General features: G+C 38.6%; 1 protein-coding gene across 3 annotated transcripts; it reads right to left on the reverse strand.

Moving 5' to 3' along the window:
- Window positions 1-1,193: 1,193 nt before the first annotated feature.
- On the reverse strand, window positions 1,194-19,619 carry LOC115739377 (7-deoxyloganetin glucosyltransferase-like). 3 transcript variants are annotated; one of them, XM_048274451.1, is made up of 2 exons: window positions 3,486-4,067; window positions 1,194-2,194 (listed from the first exon to the last, which is right to left on the reverse strand). In XM_048274451.1, exons 1-2 carry the CDS (start codon window positions 4,006-4,008, stop codon window positions 1,260-1,262), a joined length of 1,458 nt encoding a protein of 485 aa, XP_048130408.1. In that variant the 5' UTR covers window positions 4,009-4,067; the 3' UTR covers window positions 1,194-1,259. The 3 variants fall into 3 exon arrangements, with proteins under 3 accessions (XP_048130408.1, XP_030528281.1, XP_048130407.1); XM_030672421.2 differs by lacking the exon at window positions 3,486-4,067 and adding an exon at window positions 19,011-19,619 and having other exon boundaries at window positions 1,202-2,194; XM_048274450.1 differs by lacking the exons at window positions 1,194-2,194; window positions 3,486-4,067 and adding exons at window positions 16,759-17,708; window positions 19,011-19,619.
- Window positions 19,620-20,076: the final 457 nt, after the last annotated feature.

The following is a 20,076-nucleotide window of genomic DNA, read 5'->3' on the forward strand; positions in this document are numbered from 1 at the left end:
TATATATATTTTATTTTTATTTTACCGATTTCATTGGACCGTCCGGAAATCGGACAGGACTAGTCCGATCCTCGATTCTTGAAGGAATCGGAGCAACCCGGACCATACTCATCCCTAATTCCAACGCTTCATATGTCAATACATGTGTAATGATGTAACATTCCAACGTGGACCGCATGATTAATGAGTTACTTTTGTCCCAAAAATTACGCCTAATGAAACATCAATCAATCAATCGGTGCGCCAAGTTAGACTAGACGCTACGTTGTAATAAATATTATAATACCAGATACATGGGTCGGAATACATGTTTTAAGATATACAGATCACGGTTGGCTAAGTTTTATGATATTGTATACTCAAATGAATTGGGTTGATTGGATCCAAATTCCGAAATAACTAAGTCTTTATCGAAATATATCAATTGAAGAAAATGGTGGTACTGTTCATGGTGTTGTAAATGTGGATAACGCACACTCATTTATTTAATTTTGTAATTGTATGATTCCTATTCTTGTCACCTACTAATTAAAGGTTTGAATGGAGAAAGTTTTCCCCTATAGAACATCAGAGCCCATGATGAAATATCTATGTTACGTACATTAACGTTGGCCTTGGTTAAGCCTATGGTCGATTAGACTTGGTCCAAAAAAGAAGAGCCAACACGTTTAATTCTGCCCAAGTCAAATTTTAAAAAATTTCGAAACCCTAATACTCGTGGTATTATGTTATTAAATCGAAAAATGCGTCTTTCCGTTGAATATGTAAAATGTCATCTCTTTCTTCAATGGAAAGAGAGTTCTATGGCTCATAAAAATGGACACCACCCACATTTATTTTTTCTGCAAGTTTGCATGTAAGTTATGCCAATATGGTTGTATACAGATTAGAGCTATTTTTCCAAAGGGTCCTGCTAGCATAACAATGTGGCAAAATGACGGTGGAATGCTAGGCATAAGATCGGAGGTGGGTCCCGTCATGATTGCTATATATATATATATTGCCATTCATAACACTTGCAGTTGAAATTACACCGTTATACTATTACATTATTAGCTTCTGAAATTCCTTTTCCAAAATCCCCCAAAAAAAGCAAAGGTATTTTCATCAATCAAGACAAAAAACACCCGCTTTCATTTTAGTTAAATTTGAGTGACTGATGTCCATGCTTATAACTCAATTTATTAGAGGACTTTATTGAACAAAGTCTTCTCCTCCAACCAGAAATGGAGATAAAGAACAAAAAAAGCCCAATTACATCATTTAGACAAAACCTCGTCCAGCAACTTGTCCAAATTCACGGAGGATGAGCCTTCCACACCAGCTGCTTGTTCCGCCGACTTCTTCCACTCCATGGCCTTGCTTCTCATTTTCTTCCCCATCTCTCCTTCCATCAACTCCCTCACCAGCCTCTCCACTTCATCTCTCTTCACATTACCATCCATCTCCAACCCGACCCCCCAATCATCACAGATATACTTGCAATTCGTCGGTTGGTCTGCGAAGCATGGCCAACACAGCATCGGAACTCCAGCCGATACGCTCTCGATGGTCGAGTTCCAGCCACAATGCGTCAAGAACCCTCCAATCGAAGGGTGGTACAGCACTCTCTCTTGCGGGCACCACCCAGATAAAAAGCCCCTCTCCTGTGTTTCCTCCACGAACTCTTCGGGGAGAATCGCCGTGTCTCCATCTACTGCGTCTGGCCTCAAGACCCACAAGAAATACTGGTCGCTATTAGCCAGTCCCATCGCAAATTCAACCAATAGTTGGTGCGTCAGGAACGCTATACTCCCAAAGTTCACATAAATCACGGACTCGGGCTCCTTCGAGTCCAACCACCGGAGGCATTCATCGTGCTCTTCCAAGAGGTTGCACTCAATGTGCTTCAAGGTGAACGACTTCTCTCGAGCGATTCGATCGACCATTAGGTGGAGCGGTCCGACCGCACAAACCCTAGGGATCATTGAGGAGAGGGCGTGTAGCACGTCCGGCTCGAGTGCCTCGAAGGTGTGGACGATGGTCGCCATGGCGTCGCTGATCCTGTCGGTGGTGTCGGCAATGAAGTTGAAAAAGGTGTCATCAGAGCCAGGGAGTCGGTGGAAGTTGGGCATGTGGCGCAGCCTCATATTTTTCATTCCCGGTATCCAGTCGACAGGGGTGTTCCCATACCCGCTCATCAATTGGGATTCATCTGCATGCATGCAAGATCATCATACGGTTAACAATGGCGACTTTCCCTCGTTTTTGAATGCATTCTAGGTCACAAATCGGAAAAACTACTTAAAAAGTCCTATACATGTTGCAATTGTGCTAATTGAGTTTTAATTTTCCCGTCACAAATCACATACAATCCAAGTCTTGGATTTAGTCCATAGATTTGCGCTATTCATGTGTGATCAAACTCATCAACAAAATGGCAGATGATCCAACTGACAAATTAATTTCCAGGAGGATGGAATAATGTGTAATTCCTGGTCAAGTGAAGTTTAATGGTATGATGAATGCATAAAGTAAGTGACCTCTTCGGAAAATGCAATACCAATAACGATACAACTATGATTGACTTTTTTTATGAAAGTTAATATTATTTTTTGCGAGCTTAGAAAAAGGAAAAAATTATCCAAAAAATCCTAAATTTATTGCACTTTTGCCAATTCAGCCTTAAAAATTTTCACGCTTTGTCAATTGAGTTTATCCCGTCAATTTTGACCGAAAATCGTTGACGTGGATACCGATCATCCTACATAACCCGATTGTCGCTGTAATTGACATTTTTTTTAGGATTTTAATATTTTTTATTTTATTTCTTTTTCCTTTTTTAATTTTTCCTTTTCTTTTTTTCCGTTTTCCCTCTATTGGCCATCGTCAATCCTCATTGATGGCCGTTGAAGGGCGAGGGCCGCCCTGGCTAGGGGCTAACGAGGGCATTGCTCGCCCGAGGTCGGTGACCTCCACCGGCTATTGACGAGGCTTGGCGATGGCCGGTAGAGGGGGAAAAAAGAAAAGGAAAATAAAGAAAAAAATGAGAACATAAAAAAGGAAAAAAAGGAAAAAATTGATAAAAAGTTCTAAAAATAATAAAAATTTATTAAAAATTGTCCACGCCAAGATCGGCCATGCCAAGGACAGCCAGGGTTCACGTTAGCAATTTCTAGCGAAAATTGATCAAATAGATTTAATTGGAAAAATGTAAAAAGATTTAGAATCGAATTGGTAAAAATACAATAAATTAAGGTCTTTGTGGATAATTTTTCTTAAAAAATGTCGTAAAGAAGGCACACGAGCTAAGCGTACCCTATTAGAGTAGGAGTCGAGGTGTTCATTGAACATCGTTAGACTAATTTTATTAGGAGTGGCAGTTCTCCCGTCCCACACATATAGTTGATTATCGAAGACACGCGTATGCGTTTCTAAGGATGGCCTTAAAAAGAATGGAAAATATGGTGTTAGGCCTTAAGCAAAGGTGGAGGAAGGAGCGTTACCTGTGATTAGTGCAAGACCGTTTTCTCCGAGGGCTCGCAAATGTTTCAACGCCATGAGGGCACAACCGGGTATAGGGAACAAGTGTATGAGTGGAATCCCAAATTTTGAAGCCGCGGGACTCGTGGTAAACGTCATGAAACCGTCCGAGACGATGCAAGTCACAGGCGGGACACTCGGGTTCGAGCCCAGGCTCGATACGAGGTCGCTGAAGGGGCCTACCATACGGTTCCTCGTCGAGTCGCAGAGCATGGGGATGTCCTGTATCGCGTCCTTGTCCGAAGGAGGAAGGCCATCGGGGATCATCAGGAACTGGAAGTCGCTCGGCGTTCCACTCGCGAACTCGAGGCCTCGGGCTCTGGCAAGCCGTCGGTGGTTGAACTCGGTGTTGACGAAGGAGATGTGGAAGCCCTTGTGATGGAGGAGCTTCGCTAGCTTGAGCATGGCCCCGATGTGGCTCTGTGCCGGGGCTGGAATGCAAACTGCGTGCGGCTTTGTGGCCGATTCGAATCCAGGGGAACTCATCTTTCTTCTCACCAAGAGAATGACGACTCAAATGACTTTTCTAAGCTGAGTTAAGCTCGGCTTGGTTTAAGAACCATTGAGTCGATCTTCCCCTTATATATAACCTTGTCAACTTTTTTGTTCTGATTTTGTGCGTAAATTTCCAAGTATGGCACCACATTATAAGTTGAGTTGTCATGTTTAGTTTGATTTCATCTCCTTGTTTCTTTTGTCCCCAATTAAAGAAAGATGTGATCGGGTAATGTATGTTTTAATTGATGCGTTTGCTCTAATATCGTCAAATTTTGAATAAGCATTCCTATTTTTGAGTTATCTATATGATATCGTCAAAGCATATTGAGTGACTTGTAAGTGGTATCGTGCCAGTATCGATATATGATCTATACTTTTCATTTTAAATATTTTTTTTATCTTAATCGATGTCCGATTGGCTGTTTTGTGGCTGATAGATAAATAGAAGTCGACCACACAAATATTCAATTGTGACCACTTATTCCACGGGGACCACTAAGTAACAAGCCAATTTTGTCCCCAGAAAATGACTTATCTGTTCACCGAGGGACCTTCAAAAGTCACGCCGAACGAAATAGCATTGGAAGAAGCCCCAAATCTACTAGTTGACAAAAAATTCTCGACCGCACCTCATTGTCTCCTAGGCGGCATTCGGAGATACCAATAAAATGACATAAGCCCTCTTTTGTGTTTCTTTCTGTCTCTTCTCAATAGATTAGATTGATAAAAAAAAATCTTAAATTTATTGTAATTATGCCAATTTAGTCTTAAATATTTTTTTTAGCCAATTGAATCCAAAACTTTTTGCAGTTGTGCTAATTCAGTCCATCCGATCAATTTTAGCCGAAAATCGTTGGTATAGACATTTGCTATCCTATGTGGCATGACCGGCGCTAACATGGACAGTTTTTTATCAAGCGTTGATGAAGAAATGCATTCGATTCCATGGCTTTTTTTAGAAATCGAAAAAAAACTCTGGTCTAATTCATTCCGATAAAAGGAAGGCCCTTGCGAGAGCTTACTCTGCTTTTTGGTCCCCAAAAGCTACTGAAAATCCTAATCAAAGAGCCATAGATTCTAGTCCGCATTAAGGAGCTAACTCCAAGCAAGCAAGGTGAAGCAGAAGCAGTAGCTCTTTTCCAATTACATCAAACCTTAGGGACAAGAACAACCTCAAGAAAAGCATCCTTTCGAGGTAGGCTGAAGATCTTCTTTATTTTATTTGTAATAGTATACCTATTGTGGTAAGTTAATTCTATCTCACTAATTATTCTAAGTGCATTTATTTGCCCTTGGCTTGGACTCATAAGCTTCAACAAGCTGCAGTTCGATATTTTATAAAATTTTGTTGATTCTTTTTCTTTCTTTTTGTCCTTTAAAGTGGCTAGTGAGGTCCCTAAGCTCTCCCCAGCCACCAGCAAGGGCGTTCCAGCCCTCGACAGTAGCTGCCGGGCTCGATGTCCCTCGCTGGCCACTTTCAAGGAAAAAAACAGAAAATAAAAAAAGGAAAAAACATAAAAATATTTTTAAAAATGTTAAAATATTATTAAAAATTATCCACTTTAGCATCGGTCGTATCACGTAGAGGGATGGCGTCCACGTCCAGTTTTTTTGGTTGGATGGACTGAATTGTCACAAAAGTAAAAAATTTGGGATTCAATTGGCACAAAAGAAAATATTTAGAACTGAATTGGTACAATCGCAATAGGTTTATGATCTTTTTGGTAATTTTTCGTAATTGATTATTAGTATCTACAATTTTATGTGGCAATGCCAAGATCCAATATCACCAAATTAAGACATGGTATAATTTTATTGAGCATATTCAAGTGCCCGTGTGAGAGGGGTTGGAAAAGTCTCGCATTGTGCATTTTGTATATTGTAGACCATATATTATCTAGTTGACTCGTATTTCATTGGCTTAAACTTTTAACACGATTGTGACAATATTAAACGACTAGACCCCAATCCAAACGAGATAAAACAATACACAACATTACATGCAATACGCTGATTTGAAAGTTCATTAACTCTTGCAAATAATCAGACAGTTATGTGATGTAACATTTGAGCTTCATGACCTGCTTTTTTTTTTGTCATAGTGACCTGCCTATTTATACTGCACGAGACATTTCAATCTATTTATTCATAGTTATACAATTACGCATATTTAATACTGGGTTATTTTATATCAATAGCATATTAACAGAGATTAATATTTAATTACATCCATTCAAGTCGGTTGTTTCTATCAATACATCATAGTTGCTGGCCAATGTGTCCACAAAAGATTGTTGCTATTGGGCGTTTAAAGAAGTCAATTCATTCAATACATGTCACACTACCATTCACATTTTAGGATTTCCAGTTTCTCCCTTGCTTATGATTTCAATAAGTCGCCGTAAAATTAACTTTAATGATTTATGAGCTATTCCGATGTCGGATGGATCAATCATGTTTATGATACAACTCTTGGTGTAAGAAATGAAAGAACTATCTTTGCGGATTTGATCTTATAGGGAAACCAATTCAGTAATTACGATCTTCAATTAGTACATCTAAATAAATAAACTAATCGTTTTCATTTAATGAAATATAATGTTTTGTAGCTAAGTAAACATTTAGGAGCTCAGTGTTCATGTAAAAGAGATGAGAACGTGCAGATTTCGACTGGCGATGCGACCATTAAAGCCTATTCTACCCAGCTTTCTCATTATATGTGGTTTGACTTGTTTTATGGCTCTATCGCTTTGCACATAAATTTTTGCGTGGATGGCGATTCTTGAGAAAGTAAGATTTGGCAGCTGACCAGCATCTCAAACATGGAGTGTAACTTTGTCACTAATTCCAAGCCAGGGTGATGGAGCAGGGTGCTTGAAATGCCGTAGCTTGTACCAGTATGGATTCATAATCTGAGATGGGGAAATGGTTAGTTGAGGGTGTGGTAAGTCTTGCAAATGGAACGGTGGCTTCTCCGCCGTCAATTCTCCCATTTGAATGATATGAGTAGATCTGTTTCTTAAAATAAGAATCAATTCTTTCCCAATATGTGATTTGGATTGCACCATTACCTAACAATAACGTTAGGCTAGCGATACTCATATGAGAATCTGAACCAAAAGGATTTCGAATGGCCTTGTATTCTATCCTCTAGAAAGCGAGCGATTTAACGTCTTTCCGTCTTTCGATGAAAGTCCTCTTGTATCCATCGATCGTTAATCGTAATGGATATCAAAGGAAATACCTTCTTCCCACTAGAAATCATAGGTAGAAATAGGTGGTCTAGATGAGAAACCGACTCGCGAAATGCCGTGTCCAAATTTTCTTTCCACAAATTTCGGCATAAAAATAAAAAAAAAAAATCACAAACCATGCGGGTCTCATAAGTCGAATCGTGACATGTCCTTTGGATAGTCCACGGACTAGTCCGCATCCATAATCCGTCCCCTCAATCTTCCACTCGCGTCCATCCATACCATCTTCTTTAATAGTTTTAGAACGCGGCGGTAGTTGAGCTTCATGTCTGAGCATGATAAGTAACTAAGGTCAAAATTGTTGTTAAATGTATCGAAACGGTTCCCCTGTGCTATGGGAAAGATAGTTTTTTGAGAGGTTTCAGAATGAGAGAGATGTCAAGAGTCCAACTCTAGAGGAATCGCATCCTTGAGCTTATTTGAAGAAAAGTCCACCCATTCAAGCAGTGCGAGATTCACTGGAGATGAAGGTATGGAAACCTTGACGTTATTGCCAGAATATTTTGAAATGAGCTTTGGAATGGTTTACGACGTACTTGGTAGGAAAAAGACCGGTGGAGTGATCCTTTTAAAGGTCGGAGATTCTCAACTTGGGTAAGGGATGATGAGCCACAGGAGTCTTCGTCAAGCCAGAGAATTTATTGGACCTGAGAACCGGAACTCGCAATTGTGGAAGGGTCTCTAGCCAAACTGGGACCAACTAACAGATCTTTGTAAAACCCAATCCCAGCCCATGTCTTCCATGGCCTCAGCCCAGCCCATCATTTAATTTTCTTCTTCGATAGATGAAGAAGAATCGGCGAAGACAAGAAGAAGAAAAGGGAGGAGCTCAACCAAGAGAGGAAACAGAGGGAAAGAACAGAAGAAAGAGAGAAATCCTTAACACGTTCCCGATCCGGAGCCGAATCAATGCTGTTTCACAACGCCAAGTGAGTACACAAAACCTCTATTCGTCTAATCAAAGGAATTTTCGAAGTTAGGGTTTAAATTCTGAGCTATGTCAATTCTGAGTTGTGCATTCAATTGAGGCATTTTCAAGCTGCTTATAACATTAGAGTGTTATGGAGTCATGGAAGTTGGCGGAAATCGATTTGGGGTTATAGTTTGATTGGAGTGAGTTTTTAAAGTTTAGCACTGTTGACACTTGATTTTTAATCAATCTTTTTTCGATTTATTTTTGAAAAATTCATAAAAAAATTGCAAATTTGCAAAATCAACTTTGGTAGCCTTGGCCAAGCTCAAGGAACCATTTTTGATCAAAAAATAATTTTTCATATTTTTCGTATTTTTTTATATTTTTTAGAAAATAGGAAAATTCCCCAAAAATCAAGAAAAATACCAGTCGAGGTCACAAAAATACAGAAAAATAGTCAGTATTTTTATTTTCATTTTATTTTCATTTTGACCTCTTAAAATTCGAAAATTCCAATTCGGATTTGTGTGTTCCTTCACAAATGCACCCCGCAAATTAGACACAAAAATACCATTTGGGGTCCTTTTATTTTCTTTCTTTACTATTGAGGGTTGTGACATGATTCTCTAACATTCTATTTCACATTTTGATCCAATTGCACTTTAATTTGCTCAATTTCGACATTAAGGACTTAATTGCATAAAAATTCTTTCACTTTAGTCCCTAAAATACCAAATCTGAAATTGAGTGAGGGTGTCGCAACCGTCACCCAAAGTGCAATTGGATCAAAAATTCTTTCGTCCAAACCCCGTGTGAGCCGTGATGCCCTCAATTGGCCTAGATTGAGTGAGGGTGTCGCAACCGTCACCCAAAGCCTGCGAGGGTCACGACACCCTCGCCCGGTGCCGGCGAGGATCCCCGGCTATCGCCCGGGTTATGTAGGGGTTGGTCGGCGACTCTCGTCACCTCTCAATAAAAAAAAGGAGTAACGAAAAGAAAAAGAAAAGGAAATATTAACAAAATGAAAAAATATCAAATAATTACAAAGAGATTTTTAAGAAATTTCAAATTGGCACACCTTCACTCTATTACGACGGTTTTTAAGGAAACCGTCTCTCCCCAGGTTTATAGTGTCCCATAATTTTAAAGTATGTAAAGATCATATATAAATTACAACACATCTCGGCAATTACAACTATGCTATACAAGCTCGTGAGTTTGCTTTTTTATAGGCCCCAATTACTCTTGCGTTTGGTATTCAGAATAAAAATTCAGGATATGATAAGATTTATCCTATCTTGTGTTTGGTGTATGCCCAAGACATGATAAAATGGGATATAGCAAGGATATGGCCCAAATAAAATTATCCCATGGGGTGGGATAAAGGTGGATAGGATTTCTAATAAGCATAATATAAAAGTTATTTTTCTCGAAATATGCTTCTTAAATTAATCAAATTAGAATAATACTTTGAATTCAAATATATACAAATAAAAAAGCAACGATAATTTCATTTTTCTTTACTCATATTTGTATTTATATAACCTGGTTTGTTTCTATGATATTATGTAAGTTCAATATATATGAATCTATATTTCGTATTTATATTTATATTTATTGCATATTTTAGGAATTTTAGGTATATTAGGATAGTTTACTATTTAGTAAAAATTTATTACAGAATGAAGAAAGAGGAAAGAAAAAAAAAGGAAAAGAATTTAAAAAAAGAGAAGAAAAATAATAATAAAAAAATGAAGTAGGCAAGAGAATCGTGAGAGATTCCTACCATTTTTTTGTGTGCAATTTTTAGGTTCATTTACACTTATGTGTTGTTTATACGAAATCTTGGACAACATATGAAATGTCCGGTTTTATTACTACAATTCACCAAACAGTGCACAGGAAATAGCAAAATTCCAGAATTTCATATCCAATTTTATATGGTTAGAAACCTAAATGACTAAACTAAACGTAAACATAGAGTTTTTCAATGAGCAAGTCGAGCCAAGATCCTTGAGGGCCGGCAAAATTGTATACAGATGGTCAAGTCGAACCCAACCAACATAAGAAGTCTGGGCCAAGCCCAACCATCTAATCAAATTAGACACACCCAATTTTGGAAGAGCAGTATGGTAATGTCCACAGTCACCCAGGCACGGACAATAAGGGTGTGTTTACTTGGCTGAATGAATTTTCTGCCGATTAGTCTTTGAGATTTTCACGCGTTTGTCTTGCTAAAAACGATAAGTCAACAGAGAATCATTTATGGTTAAATGATTTCGCATGCTTAAAGTTAGAAAAATGAATTTCCTAATCTAAAAAGGGAAAATATTTTCCTGAAAAGCATTTTTCTCTATCATGAAACTTTCTAGGAAACAACCACATGGTGACAATCACATTTGCACCGGAGATCGACTCGCGAGCTCTGCTGTGGCCATGTTCCAGAATATAAGTCGATGGACTAAATTGTAGAAGAACATCAGCTCAAAGGACAGCCGCTCACTCGATTTGTGGCGACCACCTGAGAAAGGGACCCTGAAGTGGAACATCGACTGATCCTACATCGAAGGGTCGACAGAAGGCTCCATCGCAGGTGTTTGCCAGGACTTCTCGGGTAGGATCGTGGATGGATTCGCTGAATTGGTGAGGACAAGCTCGGAGATGAATGTTGAAACCCTTGCCTTGAATTGAAACTCTAAAAATGCTTCATGCACGAAGGGAAGAAGACAAAGTGAAGTACTTGCTGGAATCTGACAACTTGAATTTGATTAATTGTCTTTTAGGCTTAGATATTGCTCCCTCTTCTGCTGGCCCATTTACGAAATTTTCTTTCGGCCCATTGTAATAGAAAAGTAAATCAAGTGGCAGACGCGATTGTTAAGGCCCAAAGGCGTAAATTTTTTGACCCAAAAAATTTAAATAAATTGGGTCTTTAACCTTCCGGAAACCATTTGGAATCTTATATGTGCTGGAACCCTTTTTAGTAGTCATTGGGATCATCCTTGATGGAATAAATATTGGGGTGTGATTTAGATTCCCATGCGACAGGAAAGTATGTAGTTTGGATTTGAACTCATAAATAATTACTACTATATATACTATTTTTTGTTTGTAATTGAGTGCTGTAATGAGAGTTGCGATGTGCTAATTATAGTGGAATTATCTGTCCGACGTAGTTCTAGTTTAAAGGTGAGCTCGGATAAAATATCGTGTTTCGATTTTTCTTTTTCACTTTTACGTTTTACTTTGTTGAGAATGTGTGCCATATCCTAACAATAAAATGATTTTCTTTCTATTAAAAAAAAAACGATCACATTTGAGTTCATATTTGATGGTCATAACATAAGACGGACAAAATTGAGAAAAAAAACGATCACAAATATTTTTGATTCGAAATGGAAAAGCCTTTGAAAAATCCATGCACGCCTGGCCAAACGTGGGCTTCAAGAAAAGACTTCTAATTCAGAATAGAAAAGTGATCCATTATGACTTCTTTCATGACCGCGCCACCCTAGTTTGATTAAGCCATTCATTTTTTTCGATCAACGACCGAAATATCCTTATCTCTCTTCAATTTGTTATTTTTTTAATCAACTCGATCAACATAACTACCTTTATTTCTATTTTCTCTCTTAATTATCAATTTCACTAGACAATTGTTATATTACTCCCAATAAAATATCATCTCATTATGCATCATGCTATTACTTTGTCTAGAGAAGATCGTTATTTTTAATTTATGGTCTCATCCTTGTAATTACAAAAGTTGTGTTAAAAGTTAAAAATTTCTAGTTATAACGGCTTATGAACACACAATTAACTGCCGATTTTTTATGCAATAGTTTGAGGGAACTTTGATTCAAAGTTGAAAACTAGACTTCAATCTAATTTATCTAGCAGATTTTGACCTTGTGATTGATTTTCCGGAACAAATTTATAGGTTTCTAAAGTTAAACATCGTTGATTTGTGCTTTCTTTTGAGCTTTTCACATTTTAATATGAATTGCAAGACGGGTTGAAAATTTATTAAAAGATTTTGCACTTTCAAACTCCCATCATATTATTTTTAGGAGAAAACAACTTCTAAAGTTTTGATCCACTTGCTATGAGATTGAATTTACAATCGATATTAATTACTTTCTTCATAGTAGAAGTTGTTTTTTTTTTTTTTTTGTTTGGTTGAACATGGTTGGAGTTAAACAGTAAGAAGTTTCATATCGTTTTCCTTTATGTGTTTATCCTTTGTTAATGTTTACATATGATTTGAATATAAATATCTTTAACATTTGATCATGCTTTTTTGTTAAATTAACCTTTTCCATATTTTGATCAATTTTTCTTTTCAATTTTTTTCTTAAGATCGGCTAAATAATTAAATTAAAATTTAATTTTTGACTTTGAAATATAGTTTCACTCACACTATTTGAAAAAGAGGCAATTAACTATGCGTTCATATGCTATCATAAATAGAAACTTCTTATGAATGAAAGTATGATACCATGAATTAAAATTAACAACATTCTCTAGCAAAATGATAATGAGATATGATAAATTGTTATACTAATGGGTGTAATTGAATATCTGTATTGTGAAATTGATGAGAGAGATGATAAAAGTAAAGGCAGTTTTGTGGATTAGTTGATAAAAAAAAAACAATAAATGAGAGAGAGAGAGAGAGAGAGAGAGAGAGGGTATTTCGGTAACTTAACAAGAAAAATTGAGTGTCTTAACCAAAACAGGGTGGAAATAGCACCATCCATCTTTTATCTCTAATAGATTCGGTCTAACAATCCGATCTACATCCTCCAATCGAGTCGAATTCCGTAAACAGCTTAAATTGGAGACATAATTTGATTTTATAATTTGTCATATTTAGTTTGATTTCATCTCCTTGTTTCTTTTGCTCCCCATTAATAAATAATTGGTTAAAACACATGTATCTCTTATCGTGTGACTTATTAGTGATATCATGTCAATATAGCATATGGTCTATACCTTCCATTTCATATATATTTTTTCTTGATTGGTACATGAGTGGCTATGTTGTGGCTGATAAATAGAAGCCGACCACACAAATATTCACTCGAGACAACTTACTCTATGGACCACGACTAAGTAAAAAGCCATAAAATGACGAATGAAATAACATCGTATGAAGCCCCACATCTCCTAATTCACAAAAGATTCCGGACCGCGCGTCATTTTATCCTGGGCGGCGTTCGGAGATGCCAAGAAAGTTACACAAGCCCTGCATTGTCTCTGCCTTTGCTTAATGGATTAATTGACGTGTAGTGTTAAGGTACCCGAGTGAAGGATTTGGCATAAAATTTGGAGCAAAAATAAAAATAAAAATTCTTCTCATCGCTCGCGTCATTATCGCCGACCGCCGTGCACGCTCATTGTCAACCTCCGGGCAGCCGATTGACGGTTGAGGCACTACTGCTAGCAATGGTAAAAATTTTATGTTGTTATCAAACGATTTTTTTTTTTGTGAATAAAAATTTTGTGTCATTATCAAAGACGTTTCTCTTCTAAAAAAACCCTTCCAAGGAATAGAAATAAAAAAATTTATTTCTGATAAAAAATAGCTCTCGGGAGCATAATGATTATCATTTGCATGCCAATTCTAATTTATGTTGGGCAAGTTATGCTGCCTCACATTTCTTTTTCTTAGAATATCAATATGCACGCATGTGGATCGCAATCCACCTCTACTGCCCATTGACATGAGTAGTGGTAGTTTGAAAATTGATCAATCATCGAAATCAATACCTCGATGTAGAGGTGGCCATTTGGAACCATGGGCCCGGAACTGGCCCGAAACAGGCCCGTTGACCGGCCAGGAACCGGAAGCCACTAGAGGTACCGTCTGCGAGCTCGAGGCCTCGAGTCCGGACGAGTCGTCTATGGTTGAACTCGTTATTGACGAAGGAGATGTGAAAGCCCCTGTGGTGGAGGAGCTTCGCCAGCTTAAGCATGGCTCCGATGTGGCTCTGGGCCGGGAACGGAACGCAGATTGCATGTTGTTTCTGGCCCGGTTCAAATTCGTTCGAACCCATTCGTGCCGTCTCTCGCTGGTCGCTACGCTCTTGCACCCGCAATTGAACGGGTTTGAAGCTCCTTAGAGAATGATGAGTCAAATGGATTTTAAGGTGATTTCAACTTTGGCTTGGTTTAATGATACATATATACACATTTGGCCACATCTTTGTCCAAATGTACCTTTATTTTAATCCGCTATCTAGTAATGGTAACCACAATCATAATAAACCCTAAATGATATCATCAAAAGTAACTAAACATTATTGTTTATTTACATTTATTTTACCAGACCAAAAAAAAAAAAAAAAAAAATCAACCCTTCACGTGCAATGATGTCTCTCCTCAAGCGCGGACCACGTGATTAACGAGGATATTTTTTTCCAAAAGTTACGCAATATCAATCATTCAATATTTTACCATACCACACACAAAAAAAAATCATTCAATATTTTCATTATCCATCTAAATATTTATACGTAAATTATCATTAATAATGAAAATATTTTTTATTATTAATTCTCTGAAACAATATAAATGATCATTTTTAAGAAATTAATTTTTAAATTATTCATTTTTCGCAAAAATAAACGGAGGCTAAGTACTTTTCCAAAATGGGACATAGAGCCCCTAAGTCTTGTGATGCGTTCGCATCTGATGGATTAATCCCATCCGGGATCGCCAGAGACTGGAAGTCGTTTAAGGTCTCCATCAGCAAGCTAGAGGGCTCGAGTTCAGACGACTTGTCTGTGGTTTGCTTGGAAGCATTGCATGTTGGCGTGGCAAATTGGACAAGTGGCGGATAGATAGAGGTCCAACGGGGATTCCTGCTAGAGGTGAATAAGATGGATCGACCGGACCGGCGGGTCTTGCTTGGTTTTGGAGGTCACTAGTTTAGTCCCCGGTTCCTCAAGGTGAAACCCGTATCCGGGTGTTCCGGTTGTCAATTCTAGGAGGGAACCGAACCTATGGATCAACGACCACCCGGATCAACATATTTTATTTTTTTATATTTAAATATAATTTATATGCGTAGAAATGAGATTCTAGGCAAAGAACGGGACTTGCACATGGAGAAACATTTCTGGTTAAATATTTTCTCATTAAATACGATGTTACATATAGAAATGAGATTTGCTTGACCCTGTACAATAGCGAACATTATATTTGATATTCATTGTGACATGGATATCCCTCATGTGAATCACGAGAATGTTGTACGTAAATATGTTAATATCGAACAAGTCTCTTTTTTAATATATATATATATATATATATATATACATATATTATTTTTATTTTTATTTTACCGATTTCATTGGACCATTCGGAAATCGGACTGAATTGGTCCGATCCCCAGTTCCCGAGGGAATCGGAGATACCCGGACCATACTCATCCCTAATTCCAGCGCTTCATACGTCAATTCATGTGTAATGATGTCACATTCCAACGTGGACCGCATGATTAACGAGTTACTTTTGTCCCAAAAATGACGGCTAATGAAACATCAATCAATCAATCAATGCGCCAAGTCATACTAGACGCTACGTTGTAATAAATATTATAATACCAGATATATGGGTTGGAATACATGTTTTAAGATATACAAACCACGGTTGGCTGAGTTTTATGATATTGTATACTCAAATGAATTGGGTTGATCGAATCCAAATTCCGAAATAACTAAGTCTTTATCGAAATATATCAATTGAAGAAAATGGTGGTACTGTTCATGGTGTTGTAAATGTGGATAACGCACACTCATTTATTTAATTTTGTAATTGTATGATTCCTATTCTTGTCACCTACTAATTAAAGGTTTGAATGGAGAAAGTTTTCCCCTATAGAACATCAGAGCCCATGATGAAATATCTATGTTACGTACATTAACGTTGGCCTTGGTTAAGCCTATGGTCGATTAGACTTGGTCCAAAAAAGAAGAGCCAACACGTTTAATTCTGCCCAAGTCAAATTTTAAAAAATTTTGAAACCCTAATATTCGTAGTATTATGTTATTAAATCGAAAAATGCGTCTTTCCGTTGAATATGTAAAATGTCATCTCTTTCTTCAATGGAAAGAGAGTTTTATGGCTCATAAAAATGGACACCACCCACATTTATTTTTTTGGCAAGTTTGCATGTAAGTTATGCCAATATGGTTGTATACCGATTAGAGCTATTTTTCCAAAGGGTCCTACTAGCATAATAATGTGGCAATATGACTGTGGAATGCTAAGCATAAGATCAGAGGTGAGTCCCGTCACGATTGCTAAATATTTTTTTTTTGCCATTCATAACACTTGCAGTTGAAATTACACCGTTACACTATTACAATGTTAGCTTCTTAAATTCCTTTTCCAAAATCCCCCAAAAAAAGCAAAGGTATTTTCATCAATCGAGATAGAAAACACTCACTTTCATTTTAGTTAAATTTGAGTGACTGATGTCCATGCTTATAACTCAATTTATTAGAGGACTTTATTGAAGAAAGTCTTCTCCTCCAACCAGAAATGGAGATAAAAAAAAAAAAAAAAAGCCCAATTACATCATTTAGACAAAACCTCGTCCAGCAACTTGTCCAAATTCATGGAAGATGAGCCTTTCACACCAGCTGCTTGTTCCGCCAACTTCTTCCACTCCATGGTCCTGCTTCTCATTTTCTTCCCCACCTCTCCTTCCATCGACTCCCTCACCAGCCTCTCCACTTCATCTCTCTTCACATTACCATCCATCTCCAACCCGACCCCCCAATCATCACAGATATACTTGCAATTCGTCGGCTGGTCTCCAAACCATGGCCAACACAGCATTGGAACTCCGGCCGATACGCTCTCGATGGTCGAGTTCCAGCCACAATGCGTCAAGAACCCTCCAATCGAAGGGTGGTACAGCACTCTCTCTTGCGGGCACCACCCAGATAAAAAGCCCCTCTCCTGTGTTTCCTCCACGAACTCTTCGGGGAGAATTGCCGTGTCTCCATCTACTGCGTCTGGCCTCAAGACCCACAAGAAATACTGGTCGCTATTAGCCAGTCCCATCGCAAATTCAACCAATAGTTGGTGCGTCAGGAACGCTATACTCCCAAAGTTCACATAAATCACGGACTCGGGCTCCTTCGAGTCCAACCACCGGAGGCATTCATCGTGCTCTTCCAAGAGGTTGCACTCAATGTGCTTCAAGGTGAACGACTTCTCTCGAGCGATTCGATTGACCATTAGGTGGAGCGGTCCGACGGCACAAACCCTAGGGATCATTGAGGAGAGGGCGTGTAGCACGTTCGGCTCGAGTGCCTCGAAGGTGTGGACGATGGTCACCATGGCGTCGCCGGTCCTGTCGGTGGTGTCGGCGATGAAGTTGAAAAAGGTGTCGTCAGAGCCAGGGAGTCGGTGGAAGTTGGGCATGTGGCGCAGCCTCATATTTTTCATTCCCGGTATCCAGTCGACAAGGGTGTTCCCATACCCGCTCATCAATTGGGATTCATCTGCATGCATGCAAGATCATCATACGGTTAACAATGGCGACTTTCCCTCGTTTTTGAATGTATTCTAGGTCACAAATCGGAAAAACTACTTAAAAAGTCCTATACATGTTGCAATTGTGCTAATTGAGTTCTAATTTTTCCCATCACAAATCACATACAATCCAAGTCTTGGATTTAGTCCATGGATTTGCGCAATTCATGTGTGATCAAACTCATCAACAAAATGGCAGATGATCCGATCGACAAATTAATTTCCAGGAGAATGGAATAATGTGTAATTCCTGGTCAAGTGAAGTCTAATGGTATGATGCATGCATAAAGTAAGTGAACTCTCAGGAAAATGCAATCCCAATAACGGTACAACTATGATTGACTTTTTTGATGGAAGTTAATATTGTTTTATGCTAGCTTAGAAAAAGGAAAAAATTATCCAAAAAATCTTAAATGTATTATGCTTTTGCCAATTCAGCCTTAAAAATTTTCATCTTTTGTCAATTGAGTCTATTCGGTTAATTTTGACCGAAAATCGTTGACATGGATACCGATTGTCTTACATGACCCAACTATCGCTGAAATTGACATTTTTTTAAGGATTTAAATATTTTATTTATTTTATTTCTTTTTCCGTTTTTAATTTTTCCTTCTCTTCTTTTTCTTTTTCCCTTTGTTGGCCATCGTCGGGCCTCATTGATGGCCGTTGAAGGGTGAGGGCCGCCCTGGCTAGGGGCCGACAAGGGCGTCGCTCGCCCAAGGTTGGCGACCTCCACCGGCCATCGACGAGGCTTGGCGATGGCCCGTAGAGGGGGAAAAAAGAAAAGGAAAAATAACAAAAAAAAATGAGAACATAAAAAATAAAAAAATGGAAAAAATTGATAAAAAGTTCTAAAAATAATAAAAATTTATAAAAAATTGTCCACGCCAAGATCGGCCATGCCAAGGACAGTTGACGTTCACGTTGGCAATTTCTAGCAAAAATTGGTTAGATAGATTCAATTGGCAAAATGTGAAAAGATTTAGAATCGAATTGGTAAAAGTGCAATAAATTAAGGATTCTGTGGATAATTTTTCTTAAAAAAAGTCGTAAAGAAGGCACACGAGCTAAGCGTACGCTATTAGAGTAGGAGTCGAGCTGTTCATTGACCATCGTTAGACTAATTTTATTAGGTGTGGCAGTTCTCCCGTCCCACACATATAGTTGATTATTGAAGACGCGCGTATGCGTTTCTAAGGATGGCCTTAGAAGAATGGAAAATATGGTGTTAGAACTAGGGCCTTAAGCAAAGGTGGAGGAAGGAGCGTTACCTGTGAGTAGTGCAAGACCGTTTTCTCCGAGGCCTCGCAAATGTTTCAACGCCATGAGGGCACAACCGGGTATAGTGAACAAGTGTATGAGTGGAATCCCAAATTTTGAAGCCGCGGGACTCGTGGTAAACGTCATGAAACCGTCCGAGACGATGCAAGTCACAGGCGGGACACTCGGGTTCGAGCCCAGGCTCGATACGAGGTCGCTGAAGGGGCCTACCATACGGTTCCTCATCGAGTCGCAGAGCATGGGGATGTCCTGTATCGCGTCCTTGTCCGAAGGAGGAAGGCCATCGGGGATTGTCAGGAACTGGAAGTCGCTCAGCGTTCCACTCGCAAACTCGAGGCCTTGGGCTCTGGCGAGCCGTTGGTGGTTGAACTCGGTGTTGACGAAGGAGATGTGGAAGCCCTTGTGATGGAGGAGCTTCGCTAGCTTGAGCATGGCCCCGATGTGGCTCTGTGCCGGGGCTGGAATGCAAACTGCGTGCGGCTTTGTGGCCGATTCGAATCCAGGGGAACTCATCTTTCTTCTCACCAAGAGAATGACGACTCAAATGACTTTTCTAAGATGAGTTAAGCTCGGCTTGGTTTAAGAACCATTGAGTCGATCTTCCCCTTATATATAACCTGATCAACTTTTTTGTTCTGATTTTGTGCGTAAATTTCCAAGTATGGCACCACATTATAAAATGAGTTGTCATGTTTAGTTTGATTTCATCTCCTTGTTTCTTTTGTCCCCAATTAAAGAAAGATATGATTGGGTAATGTATGTTTTAATTGATGCGTTTGGTCTCATATCGTTGAATTTTGTATAAATATTCCTATTTTTGAGTTATCTATATGATGTCGTCAAGCGTATTGAGTGACTTGTAAGTGGTCTCGTGTTAGTATCGATATATGATCTATACTTTTCATTTTAAATGTTTTTTTTCTCTTAATTGATGTCCGATTGGCTGTTTTGTGGCTGATAGATAAATAGAAGTTGACCACACAAATGTTCAATTGTGACCACTTATTCCCCGGGGACCACTAAGTAACAAGCCAATTTTGTCCCCAGAAAATGACT

This window comes from Rhodamnia argentea, chromosome 2, assembly GCF_020921035.1.
Source record: "Rhodamnia argentea isolate NSW1041297 chromosome 2, ASM2092103v1, whole genome shotgun sequence".
Lineage (NCBI taxonomy): Eukaryota > Viridiplantae > Streptophyta > Magnoliopsida > Myrtales > Myrtaceae > Rhodamnia > Rhodamnia argentea.